This window comes from Miniopterus natalensis, chromosome 3, assembly GCF_054644295.1.
Source record: "Miniopterus natalensis isolate mMinNat1 chromosome 3, mMinNat1.hap1, whole genome shotgun sequence".
Classification (NCBI taxonomy): Eukaryota; Metazoa; Chordata; class Mammalia; order Chiroptera; family Miniopteridae; genus Miniopterus; species Miniopterus natalensis.
Genome location: NC_142083.1, coordinates 36329843 through 36352433, shown reverse-complemented (window position 1 = coordinate 36352433; position 22591 = coordinate 36329843). Strand labels below are relative to the sequence as shown.

General features: G+C 39.3%; 1 protein-coding gene and 1 long non-coding RNA gene across 3 annotated transcripts in view; both read right to left on the bottom strand.

Moving 5' to 3' along the window:
- FCHO2 (FCH and mu domain containing endocytic adaptor 2) overlaps positions 1-10347 on the bottom strand; it is a 102314-nt gene extending 91967 nt beyond the window's left edge. The window contains exon 1 of one of the 2 annotated variants that reach the window (XM_016214433.2): positions 10262-10347. In XM_016214433.2, the coding sequence (XP_016069919.1) occupies positions 10262-10294 (33 nt within the window). In that variant the 5' untranslated portion in view covers positions 10295-10347. The remainder of the gene's footprint in view (positions 1-10261) is intronic. The other variant, XM_016214432.2, reaches the window with a different exon arrangement.
- On the bottom strand, positions 7278-9718 carry LOC148093471 (uncharacterized). The gene is made up of 2 exons (XR_015714214.1): positions 9163-9718; positions 7278-8255 (listed from the first exon to the last, which is right to left on the bottom strand). It is a non-coding gene; the product is annotated as an uncharacterized LOC148093471 (long non-coding RNA).
- Positions 10348-22591: the final 12244 nt, after the last annotated feature.

Below are 22591 nucleotides of genomic sequence, written 5' to 3'. Positions count from 1 at the left end.
TCACATCATATATGTTTCTCTCTCTCTCTCTCCTCCCTTCCACTCTCTCTGAAAAGCAATGGAAAAATATCCTTGGGTGAGGATTAAAAAATAAATAAGCCAACTCTTCAATACAGAAGTAACAGAGTTAAGAGCTATCATGACAAGCAGTTTTAAAAAGCAATTTTCTCCCAAGTATACCACAACTGTTGACATAAAATCTTGCTTATCAATGGCTGTTTTTTCCTTCTGCTCAAATTTTTATTCTTTTTTTACAACAGTTTTATTGAGATAAAATTCACACACCATACAATTCACTCATTTAAAATGTACACTGTAATAATTTTTCGGATATTTATAGGGTTGTACAACCATCACCATAATCACTGTCAGAACATTACTGTCACCCACCAAAAAACAACAACAAATCCATAACCAAATACAGGCATACCTCAGAAATACTGGGTGCTCAGTTCCAGACTACCACAACAAAGTGAGTATTGCACAAAAAGCAAGTCGTAAGCTTTATGCTGGTGAAGGGACGTGCCTTCAATTTATAAAAAAAAACCTGTGAAATGCAAACTGAGGTACACCTGCAGCTAGATTTTTTTTTTTTTAATATATCTTATTGATTTCAGAGAGAGGAAGGGAGAGGGAGAGATAGAAACATTAATGATGAAAGAGTCATCAATGATCAGCTGCCTCGTCCCAGACTGGGGATGGAGCCGCGTGCCCTGACTGGGAATCAAACCGGGATCTCCTGGATCCTAGGTCGATGCTCAACAGCTGAGCCATGCCCGGACAGGCTGTAGCTAGGTTTTTAAGGGTAGGTATTTACTAATCAGTGATGAGCTTCTTTTCAGCTAGCTAATTCATTAGTTTAACGCATACGTCCACAAAGAAATCTGTACAAGAATGTTTATAGCAGCATTAATCATAATAGCTGAAAGATGGAAAACAACCCAGAAGTCCACCACCTGACAAATGAATAAACAAAATGTGATATAGTCGGGCACTAGAATATTACTCAGCCATAAAAGGAATAAAGGACTGCTATATGCAGCAATAATGATTGACCCTGAAAACATGATGCTAAAAGAAAGAAGCCAGTCACAAAAGACCGCATAGTGTAATGATTCTATTCATATTAAAGTCCCGAATAAAAAAAGATAAAGACAAAGTAGATTAGTGGGTTGCTTGGGGGTTGGGGGGTAATGTAGGGGATGATAAAAGGTATAGGAGTTCTTTTTGAGGTAATGAAAATGTTTTTAAGTTAAATGTAATGGTGGTTGCAAATATTAACAAAATTGACTGTGAATATTACCAAAAGCCACTGAATTGTACACTTTAAATGAATGAGTGAACTACATGGTATGTAAAGTATAGCTCAATAAAGTTGTCCCAAAAGTTCAGTAAATAATATTTACCCTTTTTAATCAATAAATTTTTGCAGAGAAACTTTCAGTATTGATTGACAGAAACATTAACACCATTGCTGATCCAAGGAGAACAACTGCTATAAACGTTTGCACTAAGATAGGTTCTTTTACCGGCTAATCTTAATGCACTTTACAAAGAGGTATCACTTTCACAGAATATCCACTGACTATGACCTGGGGCAAATAAAAATTGTGTTATGATCCAATATAAATAAGCGTTAAAAAATCTTTGTACTCCTAGCATGAAGTAGAAAAAAAAGTTTTACCATCCTTTGAAGATGAAAGTCCAGAATCAGACTTCCTCTTAACACTCCAATTTAACTAAGACTACTGCAGTTAACAGTTTGATGTATATCTGTCCAGATTTCTTTTCACATACATATAGTAACATGCTACTTTTTAATCATGAAAATGAGGTCTACTATGCATATTGTCCTGGGTCTAAATTATCAATTGAACTGAAATTTAGCTTGAAAAGATAACTAAATTATAAGAAAGGTCACCAAGTCACTGAAAATGTTCAGATTTTTTTCTAGCCTAATGTAGTCTACAAGTAAGACATCCTTGAAATTTCAAATTAAAAAGTTTAAATAAATCATCAAACCTACTTTGGAAATCCAAAGGCACCTTTTTCTGGTTGATTTTATAACAACTTTATACTTAAAATTTTTAAATAGGTTATAAAATACAATCTAACATATTTCCACTTGAAGAAAAAATGCATATCTCTATTTAAAAGGCTATGAAATTTCTATTTTAACTAAAATGGAATTCACATATCTAGGTTTTAAGAGCCACAAAAATAGTAGAAAAGCACAAGGCTACAAACCCCACATATTTAAAAAATTTTAATTTATTTTAGAGAGAGAAACATCAATTTGTTGTTCCAGGTATTTATGCATTCATTGGTTGTATATGTTCTGACCAGAGATCAAACCCGCAACCTTGGCAAATCAGGACTACGCTCTAACCAAATGAGCTACGGACCAGGGCAAACCCCAGAGATTTTAGTTAATGGTTTGAAACTTTTCTTTCAAAGAACCTTTTAAGGGCAACAGAAAATTAAACACTTCAACTTTGATGAGTCCAAGAGCTGAAAAACAGGCAGAAGATAAGAGTATAGACTGTATGAATTAAAAAGTTCATTTTACCTATTTTCCTTTTCAATTAAAAAAAATATTTTTGGAGGGGGAAGAAAAAGGTCAGGAGGTGCTGTCATGTGAACAACAATAACATGCCTAACCTTCCTCTGAACTCTATACTGCTTCAAAAGTAAAAAAATATCACTTTCTACCTCTCTACGTTCTGCTTTTACTCTAGTTTTTACCAACACTTACTAGATAACCTTGGACAAGTCACTGCAAAGTATAACATTAATACATGTCTGGTACAGTCTCACTTTACCTGCCTTCTCTGAAAAACACAATCAAACATTTAACTAATTCTGATGATACTCTTTTTTCTTTGAAGAATGGACCCTCTAGTGAAGTATCTTCTCGACACTTTTGATGGGAATTTAACAAATAAGCAATGACAGCCCTCCAGTACCATTTTTGCCTTGAAAAATGCTAGGAAAAAACAAAATATATGCAAGTAGTTTTTCACACATGATCACTAAAACTATTCTGCAGAACTACTGACAAGATATTGCTAAAGCAAAAAACAATGATTAAAACATGCAGAATGAGCACTGCTCAGCAACCAAAACTACTTAGTGCAGGTACAAAACTCACTCAAACACATTTGTTGGTTGACTGATGAAAATAAATCTTATCACGTTAAAAATATTTTTCTCACCCCTCAGATAATACTCCCTAAACTTTTTAATTATAAGTCACTTCTTCCCAGTTAGTTAAATCCTTAAAGCCATCTAAATAGATATTACATAATGGATTCTACAAAAATAGCAGATGCAAACAGTTGTGAAATAACTTTCATTTTTATATCTTTCAAATTTTCTGTAATCTGTAAATAAATGTAATTTTCATTACTTTCAAAATGAAATAAAACAATGTCAGCTTTCTCAAAAACTCTTCAAGCTATGCTTACAAAGGCACTGAAGGCTACCTCTTAAACTGGCATCTTGTATACATTAATACATAAATCTCAAGTCCTCATAACTCATAAAAGGAAAAAACAAAATTACAAGTAACCTAAATGTCCAAAGGGAGGGGTGGTGGTTAAAAAAAGTATGGCCTCTCTATTCCATGGGAACCTATGCAGTCACTGAAAATATTTTCAAGAATACTTAATCACAAGAGAAAAATGCTTGATAGTAGTATCACTTGAAAAAGCTAAGATACAAAACCATAAAGAACCATTTTGTATTTCTAAGTATCTCAGAGGATAGAGGGAAAGGCTATAGGTAATCTTCCTTTCTTCTGTAGTCTCCTGTTTTACCTATTACATCATAATGGTTATAATTAAAAGGTAAAGCCATCTTCACTGGCTGTTGTTTCACCCAACTAAAACGGAACACTTTTTAGTTTTAAGACGCCAGAACCACAATTTGCTTTACTTATATTGTACCTTCCTATCTTTTCCCTAAAGTCAAGTAAACATGCCTGTCAGTATCTTCCATAATTTTTAATCCTGCGCTTCCATCAAGGAACATGTCTATGCCTCATGGAACTGATGGAATGGTTTGCTTCATCTCCATCGCGCAGTTCACTAGCCATGTCCCAATTTAATCCTAACTCTGGTCATTCCAGCAACATTCTCTACAATCTTCATCAATAGATATAACTATACATCTCAGGTGCTGTTGTGCTGTTCTTGTTTCTCCCCATATCTGACCAATTTATGTTAACTTCTGTGGACCTGATTGTTAAAATTCTTCTAATTCTAATATTCTTTAATTTTTCCACACCAGGTAAATTAAAAGCCAAGCCATTATTCCCTTTCCTTTATAAATCTGCATGGCAACAAATTTCTATATGGATGTTTTAGGATTAATTGTTCTAGAATTATGAAATCAGGATGAATAATCTCAAAAGATACCCCATGACTCAAAAAAACTACTTCCAAAGGACTTAATGCTAGCCAAATATGCAGAATGATACAAAGCATACCTGTTCTCCCATGCCTTTGCCTAAATAATTAAAGTAGTTCTAAAAGGATTAAAGCATTTAGGATTTAGTGTGCAGGGCTAGAAAAGAACCCAGACAGCAAATTTTTATCCCTTCCATATCAATGTTCTAAAATCCTTCCCCTGAACTGAATTTATGCAGACTAAATCAGTATCAACTTCTCACTTTCAAATTCCTCCTAGATTAAGGCGAAAATACAAAACCACCACCCCTTCACCCCCACCACCAACCAAAAAATCCAAGGGCCTCAAAATAAAATTTAGTGCCATCTACAATACTGTAATTTTTTAATGTCTGCCTGTCAAGTCTACTTGAACCTAGTTAGATGAATTTGTAGTTTGCATTTATTTTCATAGCTTGTTGCAGTTGAAAACAATTTGGGCATGGCTAACTGTTATACAATTATACATTTTAACTTAGTGGATGTTATCTGCTTGAATATACACAGGTTATCTCTGGAAAGCTATGTAAGAAATTGGTAACAGTGAATTCCTTTGGGGTGATCTTGATGACTGGAGAAAAGTAAGGAGATTTTTATACTGTATTTATTTCCTTTTGTAACTTTTGAATACTAAAATGTATAAATTTCACAAATATGTTAATGTAGATATGTAAATATACATACACATACACTTTTTGAATTTTAGTGTATCATCTGATGGGATCATATCCTAAGCAGGTACCCCAAACTACAGTATTTGAAAATTTTAAGTAATAGAAAGCCTATATTCTGGGTTTCTATGGTGACTTCAACTAATTTGCTAAAGACATACATTTTTAAATAACCCCAAAGAGTGTGTGTGTGTGTGTGTGCGCGCGCGCGTGGTTATTAGTTTCTCATCTAAGATACTAAATTTATATTACATAAGCAAACAAAAATATAACAATGTTTTGCATTCCAATGTCCTACTAATAGCAATTCCAGGTTTATTAAAAAAAAAATACATTTTAATCCTCCCAATTTATCATGTAATCATATATCAAATTTTGGATATATAATAAAGTGCTCCAATTTTATTTAAAACTTAACTATGACAACACCAGTGAAATCAACAGACAAATGGAATGAAATTCTTGTACTGGTTAATCAGTAAAAGAAATAAGGAAAAGAAGGAAAAACCTCAGGATAAAAATACCTAAAATAACTGTTGTGCATTCTTGATGTAGTGATTGGAGATAATCTTTGGAAAAAGTTACCTAAGGAAAAATGTCAGTTTATAACAATGCGATGTATGCTAAAGAATACTTGGTATCTTTCGGAAAATGCTTCATAGCTTATATAAATTAGGTTTATTATGTAAAATGAGATTTATAAGGTATTTAATCAAATATGTTGTGCTTACTTATTTTTCCTCTTCAAAAATTATCACCTATGCCTAGTCAGTGTGGCTCAGTTGGTTTAGTGTAGTCCCATGCCCCAAGACCCAGTCAGGGCACATGTCTGGGTTTTGGACTTGATCCCCAGTAGGAGGCATGCAGGAGGAAGCCAACCGATGCTTCTCTCTCATCAATGTTTCTATCTCTCCCTCTCCCTTCCTCTCTCTCTAAAAGAAATCAATAAAAACATATTAAAAAAATAATAATCACCTATGAAATCCATTCCTTTAAAAAAATTTTTAGCTCCTGAATTTAATAATCTGAACTTTTAAAGCCATTTTAATAACTATAGTGCAACACTGACATAGAGAATCTCAAAAGTATTATTAACTAGTACTCAACTCTTGGAGAATGAAGTGGCATATAGAGACACTTCCTCCCTGTAATAACTGTTGATACCTTTTTAAAGTTACATAATCTTTTGATGAGCTAACAACTGTTTTTATATAGTAAAGACAGAAGTGTAGTATCTGCTATTAAGATTTTTGCTGTCCAATTTTAATAGAAAAGAAAAATATTTTCAGCTTATCAATGGCCCTATGCTTTGTGGTAAAAAATGACTTATCAGCAACAAAATACCTGTTTGTGTAGGAAGGCAGAATACATTTTTCTTTTCAAAGTATAGTAAAAGAATTTGTAATGTAGCATACACTTTTAGTTAAGAAACACTATACTTTAAAGACTGAAAGGCAGGATGTGCTGCTTTCAAAAGAACTTGACGAGAGTTTGAATGATTCACACTGTCCTCTAATAAAATGCCACAGCAAAAGGTCTTTTACATGCAGGAGAAAAAACAATTAATAGGTTGTTTTCTTACAAACCTAAAACTTTAAAGTCTCCCATTATCTCACTCTGACAAGTTTTATTCTGTTTTGACAGTGTGCTTTAAACATTCAGAAAAAAAAGTGAAATTAATTTTAAGTTCTCTATTTTAAGAAATTATTTTAAGCCCTGGCCAGGTAGCTCAGTTGGTTAGAGTGTCATTCTCATGCACCAAAGTTGCCCCATTCCATCCACGGTCAGGGCACACACAAGGATCAACCAATGAATGCATAAATAAGTGGAACAACAAATCTATGTTTCTGCCTTTCTTCTTCTCTCTCTCTAATCAATAAAAATATATATTTTAGAAAATTATTTTATAAGTGATCCTAAAATATACAAATTTTTAAGTTGTTTTAAACACACAACTATCAAATTCTCAAAAGTTATTTTGTTCCTAGACTTTCCTAGTTCACTTAACCCTCCTTTGGAGCTTTTTAAGCTCTAATTTAGAGCTTTCAGCCCCAATTCCAGTCTTGAAAGTAAAATAAAATAGTCTATTTTAACTACTGGTATTCGACAGTAAAGTGAAGGCAAAGACTGAAACATAAATTAGACTTGGGATTCACTGCAGATTTCAGACAGCGAAATTTATTCCTCTATTAAGAGAGACAAAAAAGGGTACATACACTAAACTTGTACAAAAATGTTTATAGAAGCATTATTCATAACAGCCAAAAACATCAAACAAGGCTATGTTCAAAGCTCAGTTAACAGAAAGCAAACAATAACTTTAAAATGTTAACATACAATTTGGAATTAAAGTCAACTTCCAAAACACATTCATGCATCAAAAAATATGCAAAACATTTTAAGAATGTCAATTTAAATTATTCTTTTAAAAGTTTTACAAATTGCCATTGTAAAACCTAAAGTCTAAAATTGACAAGCTAACCCAAAAATTCATATGGAAGTGCAGCTGATCCAAAATAGCCAAAATAATCTTGAAAAAGAACAAAGTTGGAGTACTCACACTCCTGATTCCAAACTTACTACAAAGCTATAGTAATCAAAGCAATGTGGTGCTACCATAAGAATAGACAAGGAATAAAACTAAAAATCCAGAGGTAAACCCATACATCTTTGGTCAAAAAATGATTTTCGACAAGGATGCCAAGACTATTCAATGAAAAAGAAGAGCCTTTTCAACAAATGGTGCTGGGACAACTAGATATCCCCATGCAAAAGAATGAAATTGTACCTCTTCCTCTTACCACACACAAAAACTAACTAAATGGATCATAGACCTAAATGTCAAAACAAAAGCTATAAAACCCACAGAAGGGAACAACAGAAGTAAATCTCTGTGATCTTGGGGAGCATCTGCGATCTTGCTCCTCAGCATATGCTGTCAGTTTGGCTCTTATAAAAATCCTCCCACTTCCCCCCCAAAAAACTCTGTGACCTTGGTCTAGGAAAGGCTTCTTAGATAAAACAACAAAAGCGTAAGTGGTAACAGAAAAATTAGATAAACTGGACTTCACGACTTCATCAACATTAAAAATGTCTGTGCTTCAAAGTACACCATCAAGAAAATGAAAAAGACGACCTACAGACGGGAGAAAATATTTACAAAGTCAAAAATTTGATACGAGACATACACCCAGAATGTAAAAAAACTCTTACAACTCAGTAATAAAACAACCAACCAATCTAAAAATGGGCAATGAATCTAACCAGACATTTTGCCAAACAAAATACATAAATGGGAAACAAGCACATGAAAAGATGTTCAACATCATAAGCCACCCGAGAAATGCAAATCAAAACCACAATGATACCACTTCACACCCACCCACTGTAATAAAAAGGACAGATAACAAGTGTTGTCCAGCATGTGGAAAAACTGGGACCCTCAGACACTGACAGTGGAATTGTAAAACGGTGCTGCAACTCTGGACAGTTTGTTGGCTCCTTGAAATGTTAAACAGAGAATTACCATATGAACCAGCAATCCCATTCCCAAAGGAAATGGAGACATATGTGCACACAAAAACTTGTACAGAAATGTTCACAGCAGCATTATTCGTAATAGCCAAAATGTGGAAACAACTAAACGTCCCTCATGGCGATGGATAAATAAAATGTTATATATCTCCAATGGAATACTTAGCCATAAAATGGAATTAAGTACTGACTGGTGCATGCTACATCACAGATAAACCTTGGAAACATGCTAAGTGAAAGAAGCCAGTCACATAGGACCACATATATGATCCCATTTCTTTAATATGTTCAAAATAGACAAATCTACAGAGGCAGAAATCTATAGGTTAGTAGCCCAGGGCTGAGGTAGGAGGGATATGGGGAGTGACCGCTAATGGATACAAGGATTCTTTCTGAGGTGATATAATTGTTCTAAAATCGACTGTGGTGAGGTCTGCACAACTCTATGAATATACCAAAAAAATCCTTGAATTGTACACTTAAATGAGTACGTGGTATGTGAACTGTACCTCAATAAAACTTTTCAGGGGGAAAAAACACCACCTATTGTCCAGTATTTATGTTGCCTGTGGAAAACAAGGAACATACAAAACAAGTTAACTCTGAACTGATCTGATTACTAAGCAAGGTCATGCCTGAGACACTTAGAAATAAGGATTTCAGGCACAATCCTTATTCACTGCAAGATTACTCCTTTAAATACTTCTGCATCTTAAAATGGAATTGCAGTACTTGCAACTGTCAGGACATAAAATGAGATTCACCCAAGATACCTGAGTAAACATGTTCCTCTCCTGTCCATGGCTGAACTGTACTTCCCAGGACAGCAAACAATAACTGCAGCAAAGGCACTGCACAGGGAGACGGAAAAGGCATTCTCAAATAAGAACCTAATGCTGACACTGGGCTAGAGCAGTGTGGAAAGAATGAGGAAGGGGAAGGAGCGCGGGGACAAGGGGAAGTTTCGGAGCACTTAAGCCCCAGGAATCCAGGATCATTAAATTCAACTTTTATACGCTTTGTGAAAAGGCCCTGAGGCAAAGTCCTGGGCGCCGAACTGCGAAGCCGAGAGGAAGTGCGGCTCCGGCCCCAGCCCTCACGGGATTCCGAGTGCGAACGGTGGGGGCCAAAGGGCGCAGACGGGGGCCGGCCGTGCGGGAGGAGGCGAGCCCCCTCCACCACACTGGGGCCCGCGCTCGCGCGCAGCGGGGGCGGCCGCGCCGCGGGCCCGTCCTCCGCGTCCGAGTCGCGGAGCAAGCCCGGCGCCAGGAGCCTCCGGCGGGGCCGGGTCCCGTCTCCCGCCTCATCCGGCGCTTTGTCCCAGCGCGGGAGGCGGGCGGCTCCCCGGCGTCCCCGCCGCGGGCTGAGGGGCCGCGCTGACAGCCCTCGGCCCCGGCAAGGGCTGCGAGTCTGCAAGTCGGGGCGGCCGCCGACCAGTCGCCGGCCGGGCTTCATCCAGGCGGGATCCAGCAGGCGGCGGTCCCAGGACGCTCGCCCAGCCCGAGGAGCCGCCGCCGCCGCCACGGCCCGAAGCGCACACAGGCCGAGGTCAGGCGCAGAAAGCCCTGGACTCCGAAACCCACACAATTTCCAACATCCTTCTCTTACCCAAAAATTCTCGACGAAATGCGCCATGACCATCGTGCAGCCGCCGCGCCGGGTTCTGCGTCCGCGCCCGCCCGCCCGCCGCTGTGTAAACACGGGCCCGGCCCCCACGGCGCCCCCACCTTTCACCGCCACCGCCTTCTTCCCAGAGACCAGCCCGCACCCTCCAGGGCGCATGCGCCACCTAGCGGCAGCCGCCGCGGGGCGAACCCTTAGACGCGGCCTGGTGCGCGCATGCGCCCCGCGACCCGCTCCCGCGCCCGAGTCGCCTCCCTCGCTTCCCAGCACGGGCGGGGCCGCGCTGAGCAGCCTCTTGGGAATGGTGGAGAACCGGGTCCTTGTGGAGTCACCAGGGGGGACCGTCTGCACCCTTTGCGGTGTACTGGGTACTGGCCCAGCGACCCGGCTCCGAGAGGGGCCGGCCGGCGGCAGTGGAGCCGGGAGCCCAGTCGCCCGCCCGCTTCCTCCTCACAAGACTCGCCTCCCCCGCCTTCGAGGATCCCGAGTCCGAGCACGCTGGATGGGGGAACCCGGCCTCCAGCCGCCTAGAGGAGACTGAGAAACCCTTGTCAACAGGGCACCTTTCCTAGACGAGGAACCAAGCACCAAAACAAAACTTCCCACGGCCGGAAAAGGAGGAAACGCCCGGCGTCGCCCAGGGTCACCGGAGCCGCGAGACCCCGGCGCCCAGCCCGTGCCCTCCAGCGCGCAGCAGACCTCCGGTCCGGCGGCCGCGGGAACCACCCACACCCACGAGTCTCCGGGCGAAGGCCGGGAAGCTCTAAAAAAGTCTCTCCCAGGACGTGTTCATGTAAGTCCGTGGCTCTCTTAGCAACTTGTACAGTTGGCAGAGAGACACAAGTTTGAACACGCGTCAGCATAACAGAGACACCAAATCCCCTTCCCACACCTTGCTTTCCAGAGGTTAAGGGGAAAACTACGCCTTTGTCAGAGGCCTCTAGTTCACGGCCACCAGGTCAGCAGCTCTCCAAACCGAGCCCCACAGACTGAGGGTCGCTTTAGCCACACACGCCGGGCACGCCTCCTCGGATCGCGCGGCCGCAAACCCAGTGCGCACGCCACTGGTGGTTCGTTGGAAGTTAGGTTCATCCTCTAAAGTAAAAACATGGCGCCTTTAACATGGAGGACACTGTACAGTGTTTGTTGAATTGGGGATAATTGGGGAAGGATATTGTCGTATCTTTTATATATTTAATTTTTTATTGATTTGAGAGAGAAACATGAATCTGTCGTTCCACTCACTGGCGCGTCCCTTGGTCGATGCTTGGTGTGCCCTGACGGGGACTGGGCAGTCTCCGTGTAGCCAAATGGTGCCCTTACCAACTGAGCTACTGGGCCAGGGCCTATATAATTTTAAGAATATCTTTGCCCAGCCCCACGTGGCTCAGCGGTTGAGCGTCGACCTGGTATCCAGGCCATCGGGGTTCGATTCCCTGTAAGGGCACATGCCCGCTTGGGGACTCAATCAGTGACTCTCTCATCATTGATGTTTCTGTCTCTCTCCCTCTCCTTTCCTCTCTCTGAAATCAATAAAGATAGCTTTAAAAAAATAAATAAAGGGATTTATATGATAAAAATTGTTAATAAATAAATAAATAAATATCTTTTAGTCCGGGCAGGGGGCCTAACTTGATGAGAGCCGGCATCCGGATCCCCCCTCCCATACCTACCAAGGTTGGGGGTGCCACGGTTGCCCTTCCATGTCCTATCAGGGCTCATACAAGAAGCAGCCAATAAACGCACAATTAAGTGGAACAAATCAACATTTCTGTCTCTCCCTTCCTCTCTCGAAAATCAATAAATAAAAAATTTTAAAAGAATATCTTTTAGAAATATATAGGATATAATGATAAGACATCTAGAATTTGCTTAAAAACTCACAGAGGGAGGGGGGATGGATAGGAGTATAGAGTGTGAACAAGACTGTTGGTGAGTTGTCCATTGTTGGAGCGAGGTAAGGGAAACGTGGTGGTTCACTGTACTAGTCCCTTTCTGTATGTGTTTGCTATGTCCTTCCTTGAGAAAGTCTTCATAACATTGTCATTAACGCCTAGTTTTGGGGAAAGTCAAACTTAGAAATATGTTACAATTCTCTAAGCCATTAGTCTAGCCCTATCTTTCATGATGCTGAAGAAATTCTAGAAAAAAATGCATCCTTCCAGATCTCCATGCAAATGAGATTGGCATTAAATTCCCAGTATCACTAAGCACTAACTCTTAGAGCTGGGCAGGAGATGCCTCTATCCTGGACCCGATGCTTTCAAGAACCTTGCATATCACAAATGCACATATTAATTTATTTAAAAAACACATGGGTGCCTCTGCTACTCCTAATCTAATGTTGAACACTGGCCTACAACCATAAATACTTTCTGTAGTGACCAACAATAGTTGGCCCCAGGGAAAAACTTCATGTCTCTTAGCCTGTGTCCTCAAAACAAAAAGTGGACTCCAAACGCAGTGAAAATTTGTGGGTGGTATAGCTGCCCATTTCAGAGATAAACTGCTGTGGAGTTCAGGCAGAATTTGAATAGCAGAAGTGCTTAGGTAAAAAAATAAAAATGTTTTTAAAAAGGACAAGTAGTTAACTTGTGGAATCCTTTCTCTCAGCTTGAATGCAGTAGATTCTCCCATAGCAAAAGATTGTTTTGCATAACAAAGTGGTGTCAAGCACAAATTTTCCTTCTCTTAGTGTTCCAAATTGTGCTTCCAACACTGACAGTTTGCCATAGTACATATTCAAATAGTTGCATGTGGTACACTGGCCTCCATTTGTACTTTTACCTCTGATCCCATAAATATCAGACAGGCCTGCCACAAAGACAGATATCCTGTGTGTCTTGGTTATTTACAAGGTTTATTAGGGCCAAAACACCATATGCTGTAATTACCTGATATTTAAATTGTGGGACTCTGCAGTAAATAGTGATTAAGATTACTAAATTTCAGACAGGATGGTATAGTAGAAGAATGTGAGTGGTATCACCCACCTTCTGTCCTCTCAAGTGAGGTTTCCAGGGATGCATATATACTGTGGCAGACAATAGATAAGGTCCTGAGTGAGTAGTTCACTCATATGCATTGAAGCATTTGTGCCACACACACTTACCCTTGCTTAGCCAAACAGATTCTGAAATTATTAAAAACAGACTAGATAACAGCAGTGTTCCCACTCACTGCCTGTAACACCGGGCACTTAAGAGTTGCTCAGTTAAAAAAAAAAAAAAGAGTCGCTCAGTAAATGTTCAGTAAAAGAATGGATGAATGATTGAGCCTGTTATAGAAATGTCCAGGTGCATGAGACTTTAGATGTGCAATAAATCCATTCTTCTTTCACTCATACTCTTAATTGGTGCTATATCTTAGAACCTATTAAAAAATATCATTATTTAAGTTCTACTTGATTTAAATTTCTCGTATTCCTTTAAATATTTTCAAAAGAATTCTCTTGGGTTTGAGTATACTTCATAAAGGATAAGCTACCTTTTGTAATAAAAATAAAGTAAAATTGAAACAATAATATTCAAGATTGGCTCTAGCAGATCTTCTATTGAAGGGACCCCTAAACAATTTAGCCTCAAATTTTGGGCGCCTCCATCATTAGATTCATCTTCCCCTTAGAATATCTCCTTTATACCTGCCATCAGCATGTTGGCTTTCAGAGGATGCTGTTGGTCCCTATGAAACTGTGGACCAAGTATGCATGTTACAGCCCATAGCATACCTGGACTGCTCAGACATAACTTGATAAGTGGTAGCAAATAAGAGAGGAGAAATTAAAATAACCTAAATCTAAATTCTCTAGTTTACAAAACATGGCTTATCTCCAAGATTTGAGGGCAAGGCACCCAGAGAACTTCCTTGCTTTCATTCCTTAGTTTGATCTCCCATTTCCAATCCTGGGTTTACAGCTCACAGCACATTAATGAACATTTAGTTACAAAGGTCATTTCCTCATTACTTCATTTAAAACTAGTTATATTCCAGAAGAGTTGGCAATAAAATAAAACTCATTTTCCTGTTTGCTTTTAATATAATATTGCAAATGTACACCCACTTGTTTCCAAGATGAGCGTGGCAGAGGAGAAGCTCCTATAAACCTCTCCTGTCCCTGCTAATTTCTTCAAGTGGCAGCAGTCCTTCTCTAAACTCACCTTGCACTTAACGATAACGAGTGGCAAAAGAGCTAAGCTCCACTGAGAGGCGGAAGAGAAGCAGGCAGATCCCTGAAGTCTGGTGTTCTCTTGTTTTTCCCTACTCAATAGCAGCATATTGGAAGCAAAAGCTTTATGCAAAATAGAAAGAAAAGCAAAAGCTTAGCAGATGGTATCCAAGCAGACTGGGATACAGGAACAAGTTAAACTGCAGAATAGAGCTAAATACCACCCTCCACACTCTTCTCAGTTCAGAAAAGCCTGTTAGGCACAGCTTTCTTCTCTCCTGAGTACACCTGTGATTGACTGTGTGTTCCCTGATGTGGCATCATTTCTTTCCCCAGAATGTGATATACTTTACCAGGGACTCTCTTACCTTTCTGTCTGTGGAAGAAGCACAAAAACACCTACAAATGTTCAGGGGTTTACACTGCTAGTAACCACATGGAACCCAAGAGGGGTTTCAAAAATAAGAAAAGAGAAACTACTAAATTATAGAAAGTCATAAAGGTGATGATAATGTAAAAACTTAAAAAAATGTTTGCCATAAATATTAAGGGGGAAGGAAGAAGATGACATGGAAAAGACATTAAAATTACAAACATGTAAAAATATGCATGTAAATAGAGGAAAATTTAAAAAAGCATGGAATAATAATATATGTGTTAGGGTGGTGAGATTATGACAACTATTAAACATTTAAAATTTATTTTAATATAATAACATAATGAGATTTTTTTTTTTTTTCTTTTTTTTTAATGTATCTTTATTGATTTCAGAGAGAGGAAAGGAGAGAGAGAGAGAGAGATAGAAACATCAATGATGAGTCATTGATTGAACCCGCAACCCGGGCATGTGCCCTGACCGGGAATCAAACCCCGATGGCCTGGATCCTAGGTCGATGCTCAACCGCTTAGCCACACCCGGCCAGGCCATAATGAGATTTAAAGAGCAATCACTGTTCCTTGTTTTTGTCTGAATATAAATGTAACTGAATTGAATCTTCCTTAAGACTTTCATTAACTCCTCTTTTTCATTTATTCAGGCAATAGGCAATTATTGAGCCCTTAATACAATGAAAAGGCTGTCTGTGCTCTTAAGAAGTTAAAAATCTAATATAGACCCATAATGAAGAAGACAGTAGAGATGATAATTACAAAATAATGTGAGGTATTCTTCTAGAAGAATACCTCACATATAGTGACCAAAAAATATTTATTATATGAAAAAATAAATGAATCACTGTTTGTTCTGAACGATAACCTCATAAAATTTATTCATGGCCCAGCCAGCATGGCTCAGTGATTTAGCGTTGACCTATGAACCTGTGAACCAACCAGGAGATCTAGGTTCGATTCCCGGTCAGGAGACATGCCTGGGTTGCAGACTCCATCCCCAGTAGGGGACGTGCAGGAGTTAGCCGATCAATCAGTGACTCTCTCTCATCATTGATGTTTCTATCTCTCCCTCTCCCTTCCTCTCTCTGAAATCAATAAAAACATTTTTTAAAAAATTCATTTGTGTTCTTTTCTTTCTTTTCTCTTTTTTACAGGAAATTATTCTGGATTCACTGAGAGTTTCCTCCATTAGTGCAGTGGTTTGGGAGTCCATGAGGTATAGTGGAATCCAGAGCAATTTCTGAAACTCAATACTTCTAGGACCCACTCACTCTCTAGGATGATCAATTCATTTGTAAAAATAACTATAATGCATGTACAATTTTAGTTCTGCATGGTAAAAGCACCTTTTTATGTATTATCTCACTGAATCCTCACATCAGCCCTATGAGGTCACTACTATTATTATCCCAATTTTTACAGATGAGAAAACATGCTCCAGAAGATTAAATAAATTGCCAAGGTCACACAACTAGTAATTGGTAAACTGCTATTAGCTTGTGGTAAACATTAACAGTATTAAACAACTGTTAACAAAGGCATGAAGAAAATGTTACAAAGGAAGGTGAGTGAGGCCTCTAGCAAGAGAACAAACAGGTCAAAGGAAAGTGAGAGTCAGGGGTGAAAGTTAAACTCATCCACCCAGAGCTCTCATTTATGCGTTTTGTTTTTTTAACTCATGGTCTGGTGTTTATCATTTGTCACATTCTTTCCATAAAGAAGTCCCTTCCTTGGTTATTGTCTCTGTAAGCCAGGTGCTATATATGGACATGAATGCTAACTAATACGGATCCAATAAAAATTTCAAGCAGATTTTTATATATTCCTGTTTTAAAAAGTCTTCTCTCCTCATTGTCAGTTCTGAAACATGCTAGAAATATAATTGTCAAAAAACTCAGATTCTAATCAAAATTTGGGCTGTCCCACCCTAAACAGGACATCTGGTCATTGTACATTAAAAAGCACTCCCTTTTCACAGGCAGAAGGAAACACACAACCAAACCAGCTTGTTAGACATGACTATAACGTTCTCTATCAAAATCCTTAAGAAAGACTCCTAAATTCTGATGAACTATGTGCAAGGAGTCAATTGGACTTGGCCGAACTGGCCAGATCCAAAGGTAAGAAAAGAAAATTTTGTTTCTAGCCTTACAACTCCACTGGATGACATCTATTTTGATATACTTTTTTTTTTTATAGTGTTTCAAGTACAAACTGTCACCAGTTATTTTTTTCATTTAGGTCCAAAAAAATGTATGTTATTTTTTTCCTTCCCACATCCCACATGCCAGCTAAATCCACTTCTTTCCCTTATTCAAATCTATCTTCAAATATATCTCCTCCAAAAAAGAAAAGTTGCCAAACCATTACCTTCTGCATAACCTCACTCACATTTCTTTTCCTCCGTCCATATTCACTGGTCCGTCCTTTAGATTAAGTTTTTGTCTTATCATAAACAGCTATTAGACTGTTCTTTGTAGCATCTTTCTTGGTTTTCTCTCTTTGTTTTTTTGTTTGTTTTTGGTCTGTTTGTTTATTTTTGTTGCTTTGTTTTGAAGGTGTATGTGTTTGTGTTGGTGGTTAGGGTGGAATTCAGCCTTTCTTTACTCTTAAAAACACATTGTCTCCTACTTTTCACTTTATCTGTGAGCTCCCTTTTTTATAGGGAAAAAAAAGGTGTAGATGGAGATGTACAATATATCCCCATTCATTCATTCAACAATTGTGTGTTGTGCACTGTGTGTTGGCACTGTTTTAGATGTGTGATACAGAGCAGTGCAGAAAATGTAAATCTTGCCCTCAGAAATCTTATAGCCCAGTGAGAATATTCAAATAATATATTAATATTATATATTAATATGATACACAAAATATATTAAGTCGGAAAAAGCCAGGTGTAGAACAGAATGAATGGTATATTTCCATTTGTGTGTGTTTGTGGATACATACAAACATATGTCTACACAAACATTTTACGTATATACAGAAATATTTTATACATATATACACAATCTGGGTATATCATATGCTTATTTTCCTATGTGTGCCTATGCTATCCTGGGAGAGACATGTAAGAAGCTGGTAACTGTGACCCCCTTTGCACTCGATCCTCAGGATGTTGAGAACCGAGTGCAATTGCCTTTAAAGAGGGCAACTAGGTAACAGGAATGAAAAGAAGACTGGCTTTACCACCTTTTGAATCCTGCTCCATGTGGATGTACTACCTATTTAAAATGGGGTAAATAAACTTAAACTTTAAAAGGAAAGAAACAAATCAGAATTTTGCCCAGATGTTAAAAAATGGTAATGGAATTGGGGTAGGGGGATAAGGCAGCCACCAAAGATACTGAAGTGGATTGGATGCTTAGTAGGAAAACACAGACGTCACCACCAAAGACACTAGAATATGCGTACACTCAAGACAAAAATAAAATGCTTTTCTGTTGCCTTTTTTACTTCAATGACTATTTGACTAGTATCAATGTGTGTAATTATTGTCATACTTTATTTCCTCAATTTTATAGGATTGCTCTACAGCCACCTCACAGTAAATAACCTGTGAAGTCTTAAGCTGGCCTGAATTGTTTTTCCTTTTCTACATCATTTTTTCAACCTACCTGTCCAAACAGTTGTTAATTTTTCTTTGAAGCCAAATAAATTTATGACAATATATCTTGTTACAGATGTTCCAAATCTATTTTTTTTTTCTCTGACCCTGTTAGGACAGGCTAACCTATTATGAAGAATCCCAAATGAAATGGTCCTAACAAAACAGAAGTGTGTTTCTCTTTAGGGTAACAGTCTACAACAGGTGTTCCAAATCACAGGCAACACTTCTCCACCCAGTGATTCAGGGACTCCAGCCTTACGCTCTGCTGTTTGGAAGAAGGGAAGAACAGGTTTTGGTATAGGACAAAGCAATTTTGCCAAAGATATGCTGTGTTTCTTCAATCAGTTGTTATAAGTCTTCTATTTCTGGAGTATTTTAATTGTATCTTAAAATTTTCTTATATGTTCACTTGAGTAGCTTATATCTTATTTTAGTGTTTATAATAAAAGCACCAATCATGCCTGAATAGAGTTTTCATTTTTTGTCTTCCAAAATTATAATTTTCCTCTCTCGTCCTTTTTAGATTTAAATTTTTTCATTTTCTGTTTTTTTCTTTCAATGACCTGCCCTCTGTGTGCCTACCTCCCTGTGTTTCCAGCAGTGCCTATTCTCCTGTGTGCTGCCTGCAATATCACGTTTACATCTGCAATCTTTCTTGTCTTGTCACTTCTCCCTGGGCCCTGCTGTCTCAGGTTTCATCAATACGAAGGAAAACGTGTCTTCATTTTTTCTATCTTACTGTCCCTGAACACATATTTCTGCTTTGTGTTTGTGTTTAAACTGATGAAATTTTAAAAACTTAACGGCAGTTTGGCCTCAGTTTTTATCTGCTCCATGGTGAGAATTCTTCATTCTTTATCTGCCACTTGTTTTGCCTGTTGTTTTTCCCCCTCTCATTCTTTCTTCTCTCTTTTTACAGTTCTTATGCTTTTTTTTTTTTAAGTTTACTTATTCAACTTTAAATAAGGTGCGTTCCCCCCAGACTAGTTATCTACTGGAGATTTGTGTGAGAGAGGTTAGGACCGTAATCATGACCAGCAGAAACTCCTCACAACACAGGGCTATGGGTCTCGGTTGCCTTGTGCTTTGCTTCTCTCTAGCCTACTTGAGGACGGCACCAGAGGGGTGTCACAATGCAGCCTTTCTCCCCTCCCTCCTCCCTCAACTACAGGCTACTTCCTGAAAAACATGATTAGTCTATGATATTTCTTGCTAAAATCTACTTCCTCAGCTTTTTCTCAGTTCAAAACAAAGTTCAGAGAAGTTCCACCACCAGACGTCATTCCATTGTTGCAAAACAGAGTATTGACTTTCGTCTTAAGCTGTGCACCTTAAAGTCACGGGTTCCGCTGGCTTCTGCCCAGATCCGCAGCTCTGGGCTCCATGCTTCTCCGCACCTCCGATGTTCACTGCTTTTGTGGGTCCTTCTTCCTGTTTTAGCTTCAGATGCCTCCCAGTTCATCAAATATGGAGTTGGCATTACTGCTTCTCAGTCTCATTACTTAGGGGTGGCTTCTAAAAGAAGAGGCAGGAAAGACCTAACTTTTCTTTGTCATGTTAATACCTATACATCTCCAGAGGATAAGTTTACACTAATTCTGCCTGGCATTTCCTACGCCCTTTCCTTCCAACTCCCTCTTTAGTTCTGGGAAATGTTCTTGGATCATTTTCCTCCCTTATCACGGTTCTGTAAGTTCTATACTTGCAGTTTTAGTTATATGTACCCTTCAGGTCTCTCAACATTACTTTTCTTTTTCTTCTCTCTCTCCCTCTCTCTCTCTCCCCTTCTTTTTCTTTTTTTCTTTTTTAGAATACCCATTTTGGAAGAATCAACTCAGTTTTCCAACTCAAGAATTGCATATTCAGTCCAACTATTCAGTTTAGCAATCACATTTGAAAATTTCCATCAATTCTGGTTGTGTTTCATAGCAATTGGCCCTATTTTTTAGATGTAATATGCTGTTAAGTAACTGTAATATATTAAGTAATATAAAGATATTAGCTATGTTTAACCTGTTTCTATTAACTCTCTATTTTTAGTGTGAGCTAATTCTGTTTGTTGAATTTGGTGCTTCCTTTTATACTCTTGGTTTCCCCAAAATGTTTGTTGATTCTTAGTTTTCTGTTCCTATTTGTAGGTGCAAGTCTGGACTGGACTTTATTCATAGTTGGAATGCATTTCCTCACTTCAGATGAGAACTGCTGTTTACCTGGCAGGGAATGCATGTTTTGATTACAGGAATCTGCCTCATGGGATTGTGGAGGGGTGGGCAGGCTATGTAGGTAACTTCTTTTCTTAACATGGTTTCCCTGACCCTCCGGGCATTGTCCTTTTTCTCTAATCTTAGCTAATGCTGGAGCAGTGATATGCTGGTAAATGTTTAACAGCCCTCTCCAAAGTGGAGGAAGGAGGCCTTGATTTGCAGCATTTGCTGAACTCCATAGTACAAATTCTCCTACCTTGGCCAATTTCAAGCTAACAACATAAAATCACTGAGTGGGAGTTGGGGAGAGTTGTGCACATACACTTCCAAGAGCCTGGCTTTCCCACACCACTGCTCTGGATCTGCTGTGATAAATAACTACTTCAAAACTGTACTTGTGGCTATCATCTGAGCCCAAACAGCAGAGCCAGCTGCTGCAGAAGCAGCTCCAGGAGTTGGCAAGTTAGTAGAGTTCTAGGGGTATGGCTCAATTGTTTCTCTCTTTTGTCAATTGCTCAAGTGCCCTGTTCCCTATAAGGAAGCAGATTTCTGCTCTGCTAGATTTTTCTGTCAATTGGTTCCCATTTCTTTTCTCTTTTTGAAAATTCCTACTGTATTGGTCTGCTGGAAGCACCCTTTCTGGTTTTCCTCTCCTGCTTTGAATTTATTTTTCTATTTCTTTGCCATATCAGTGGGATTTGGAGGAGGGGCAAAGCAGAAGTCCGGCTCCTATTTCATGCCTTGTTTTCATTAGAATTCACTTCCTCGTGTGTCTCCGGGGTTGATGCCCTTCCTCTAGCCAGTGGTTTTCCTGTATGCTCATTGCCCTGAATGATGGTTTGATTAACCAGGGTCCCTGGCTGCTGAGAGGGTTCTGAGGACAACTGATTGAGGCTGTCTCTGCCTTTCTACTCATGATCCATTTAGGGATCACAGTGTTCTGTTCATGGAGGCCATTCACACTGCCCGGAGAGGAGCAGCCCAGAAGGTGCCCTACCCTGGGATGGAGAACAGCCAGTGGCATGGGGTAGTGTGTATCTTCCTCAGGTGGCCAGAAGGAGAAGGCTCCAGGTGAGCATTTTCCACTCTCACGGGCCAAAAGACAGGGCTGCCTAGATTCAGTCATAAGGTAGTTGAAGGTGGTCAGCCACTTGGAAGGCCCTTTCTGGCCAGGAGCAATTTTACTACATCCTGGAAACGTGGTCAGATGAGCACAGAGGAGAGTAGTCTGTCCCTAGGGTAGAATCCTCTTTAGGTTAACAATGTAGCAGGCACTGTTCTAAGCCTTTACATGAATTAACTCATTTAACCTTCATAACAATCATCTAAAGTAGGTTTTATTATCCTCAGTTTACAAATGAAGAAACTAAGACACAGAAAGGTCACACAGTTGTCTATAAGTTCTTGAAGTAGGATTTAAACCTGAAAACTCTGTGACAGTTGTAATGAGACAGTAGTGGTGGTGGCTTCCAGGTAGGTGTGTGGGTCAGTATGTAGTGACTTCTCTAATGGAAAACTCCCAGAGCACTGTGAAACAATCAGGTAGCAGTAGTTCCCAGGTCCCCTTTCCAGGTGTGTGGGTCGTCTGTAAGCTCAGCAGACCATGTCCCAGGTGATATTGAAGAGGCAGGTTTGTAGCAAGCCTGTCGCCTTATGACAGAATGTAATTTACTTCCTAAGGAGAGGTGAAGTCTGTTTTCTCCTTTAACCCTTGGGCAGGGTTGTGACTACAGTAAAAATACTGTTATGTGACTTTAGAAGCTAGCTCATAAAAAGCAGTACAACGGCCGTCCAGTTCTCTTGGGACACTTGATCTTGAAACCCAGACACCATGCTATGGAGAAGCCCACAGCCCTGGAGAGGTTCATATAGCCAGGAACTGAGACCCAAAGAACACATTTCCAGCTGAGCACCCAGCCAACAACCAGAACCAATTTGCCAGTCAA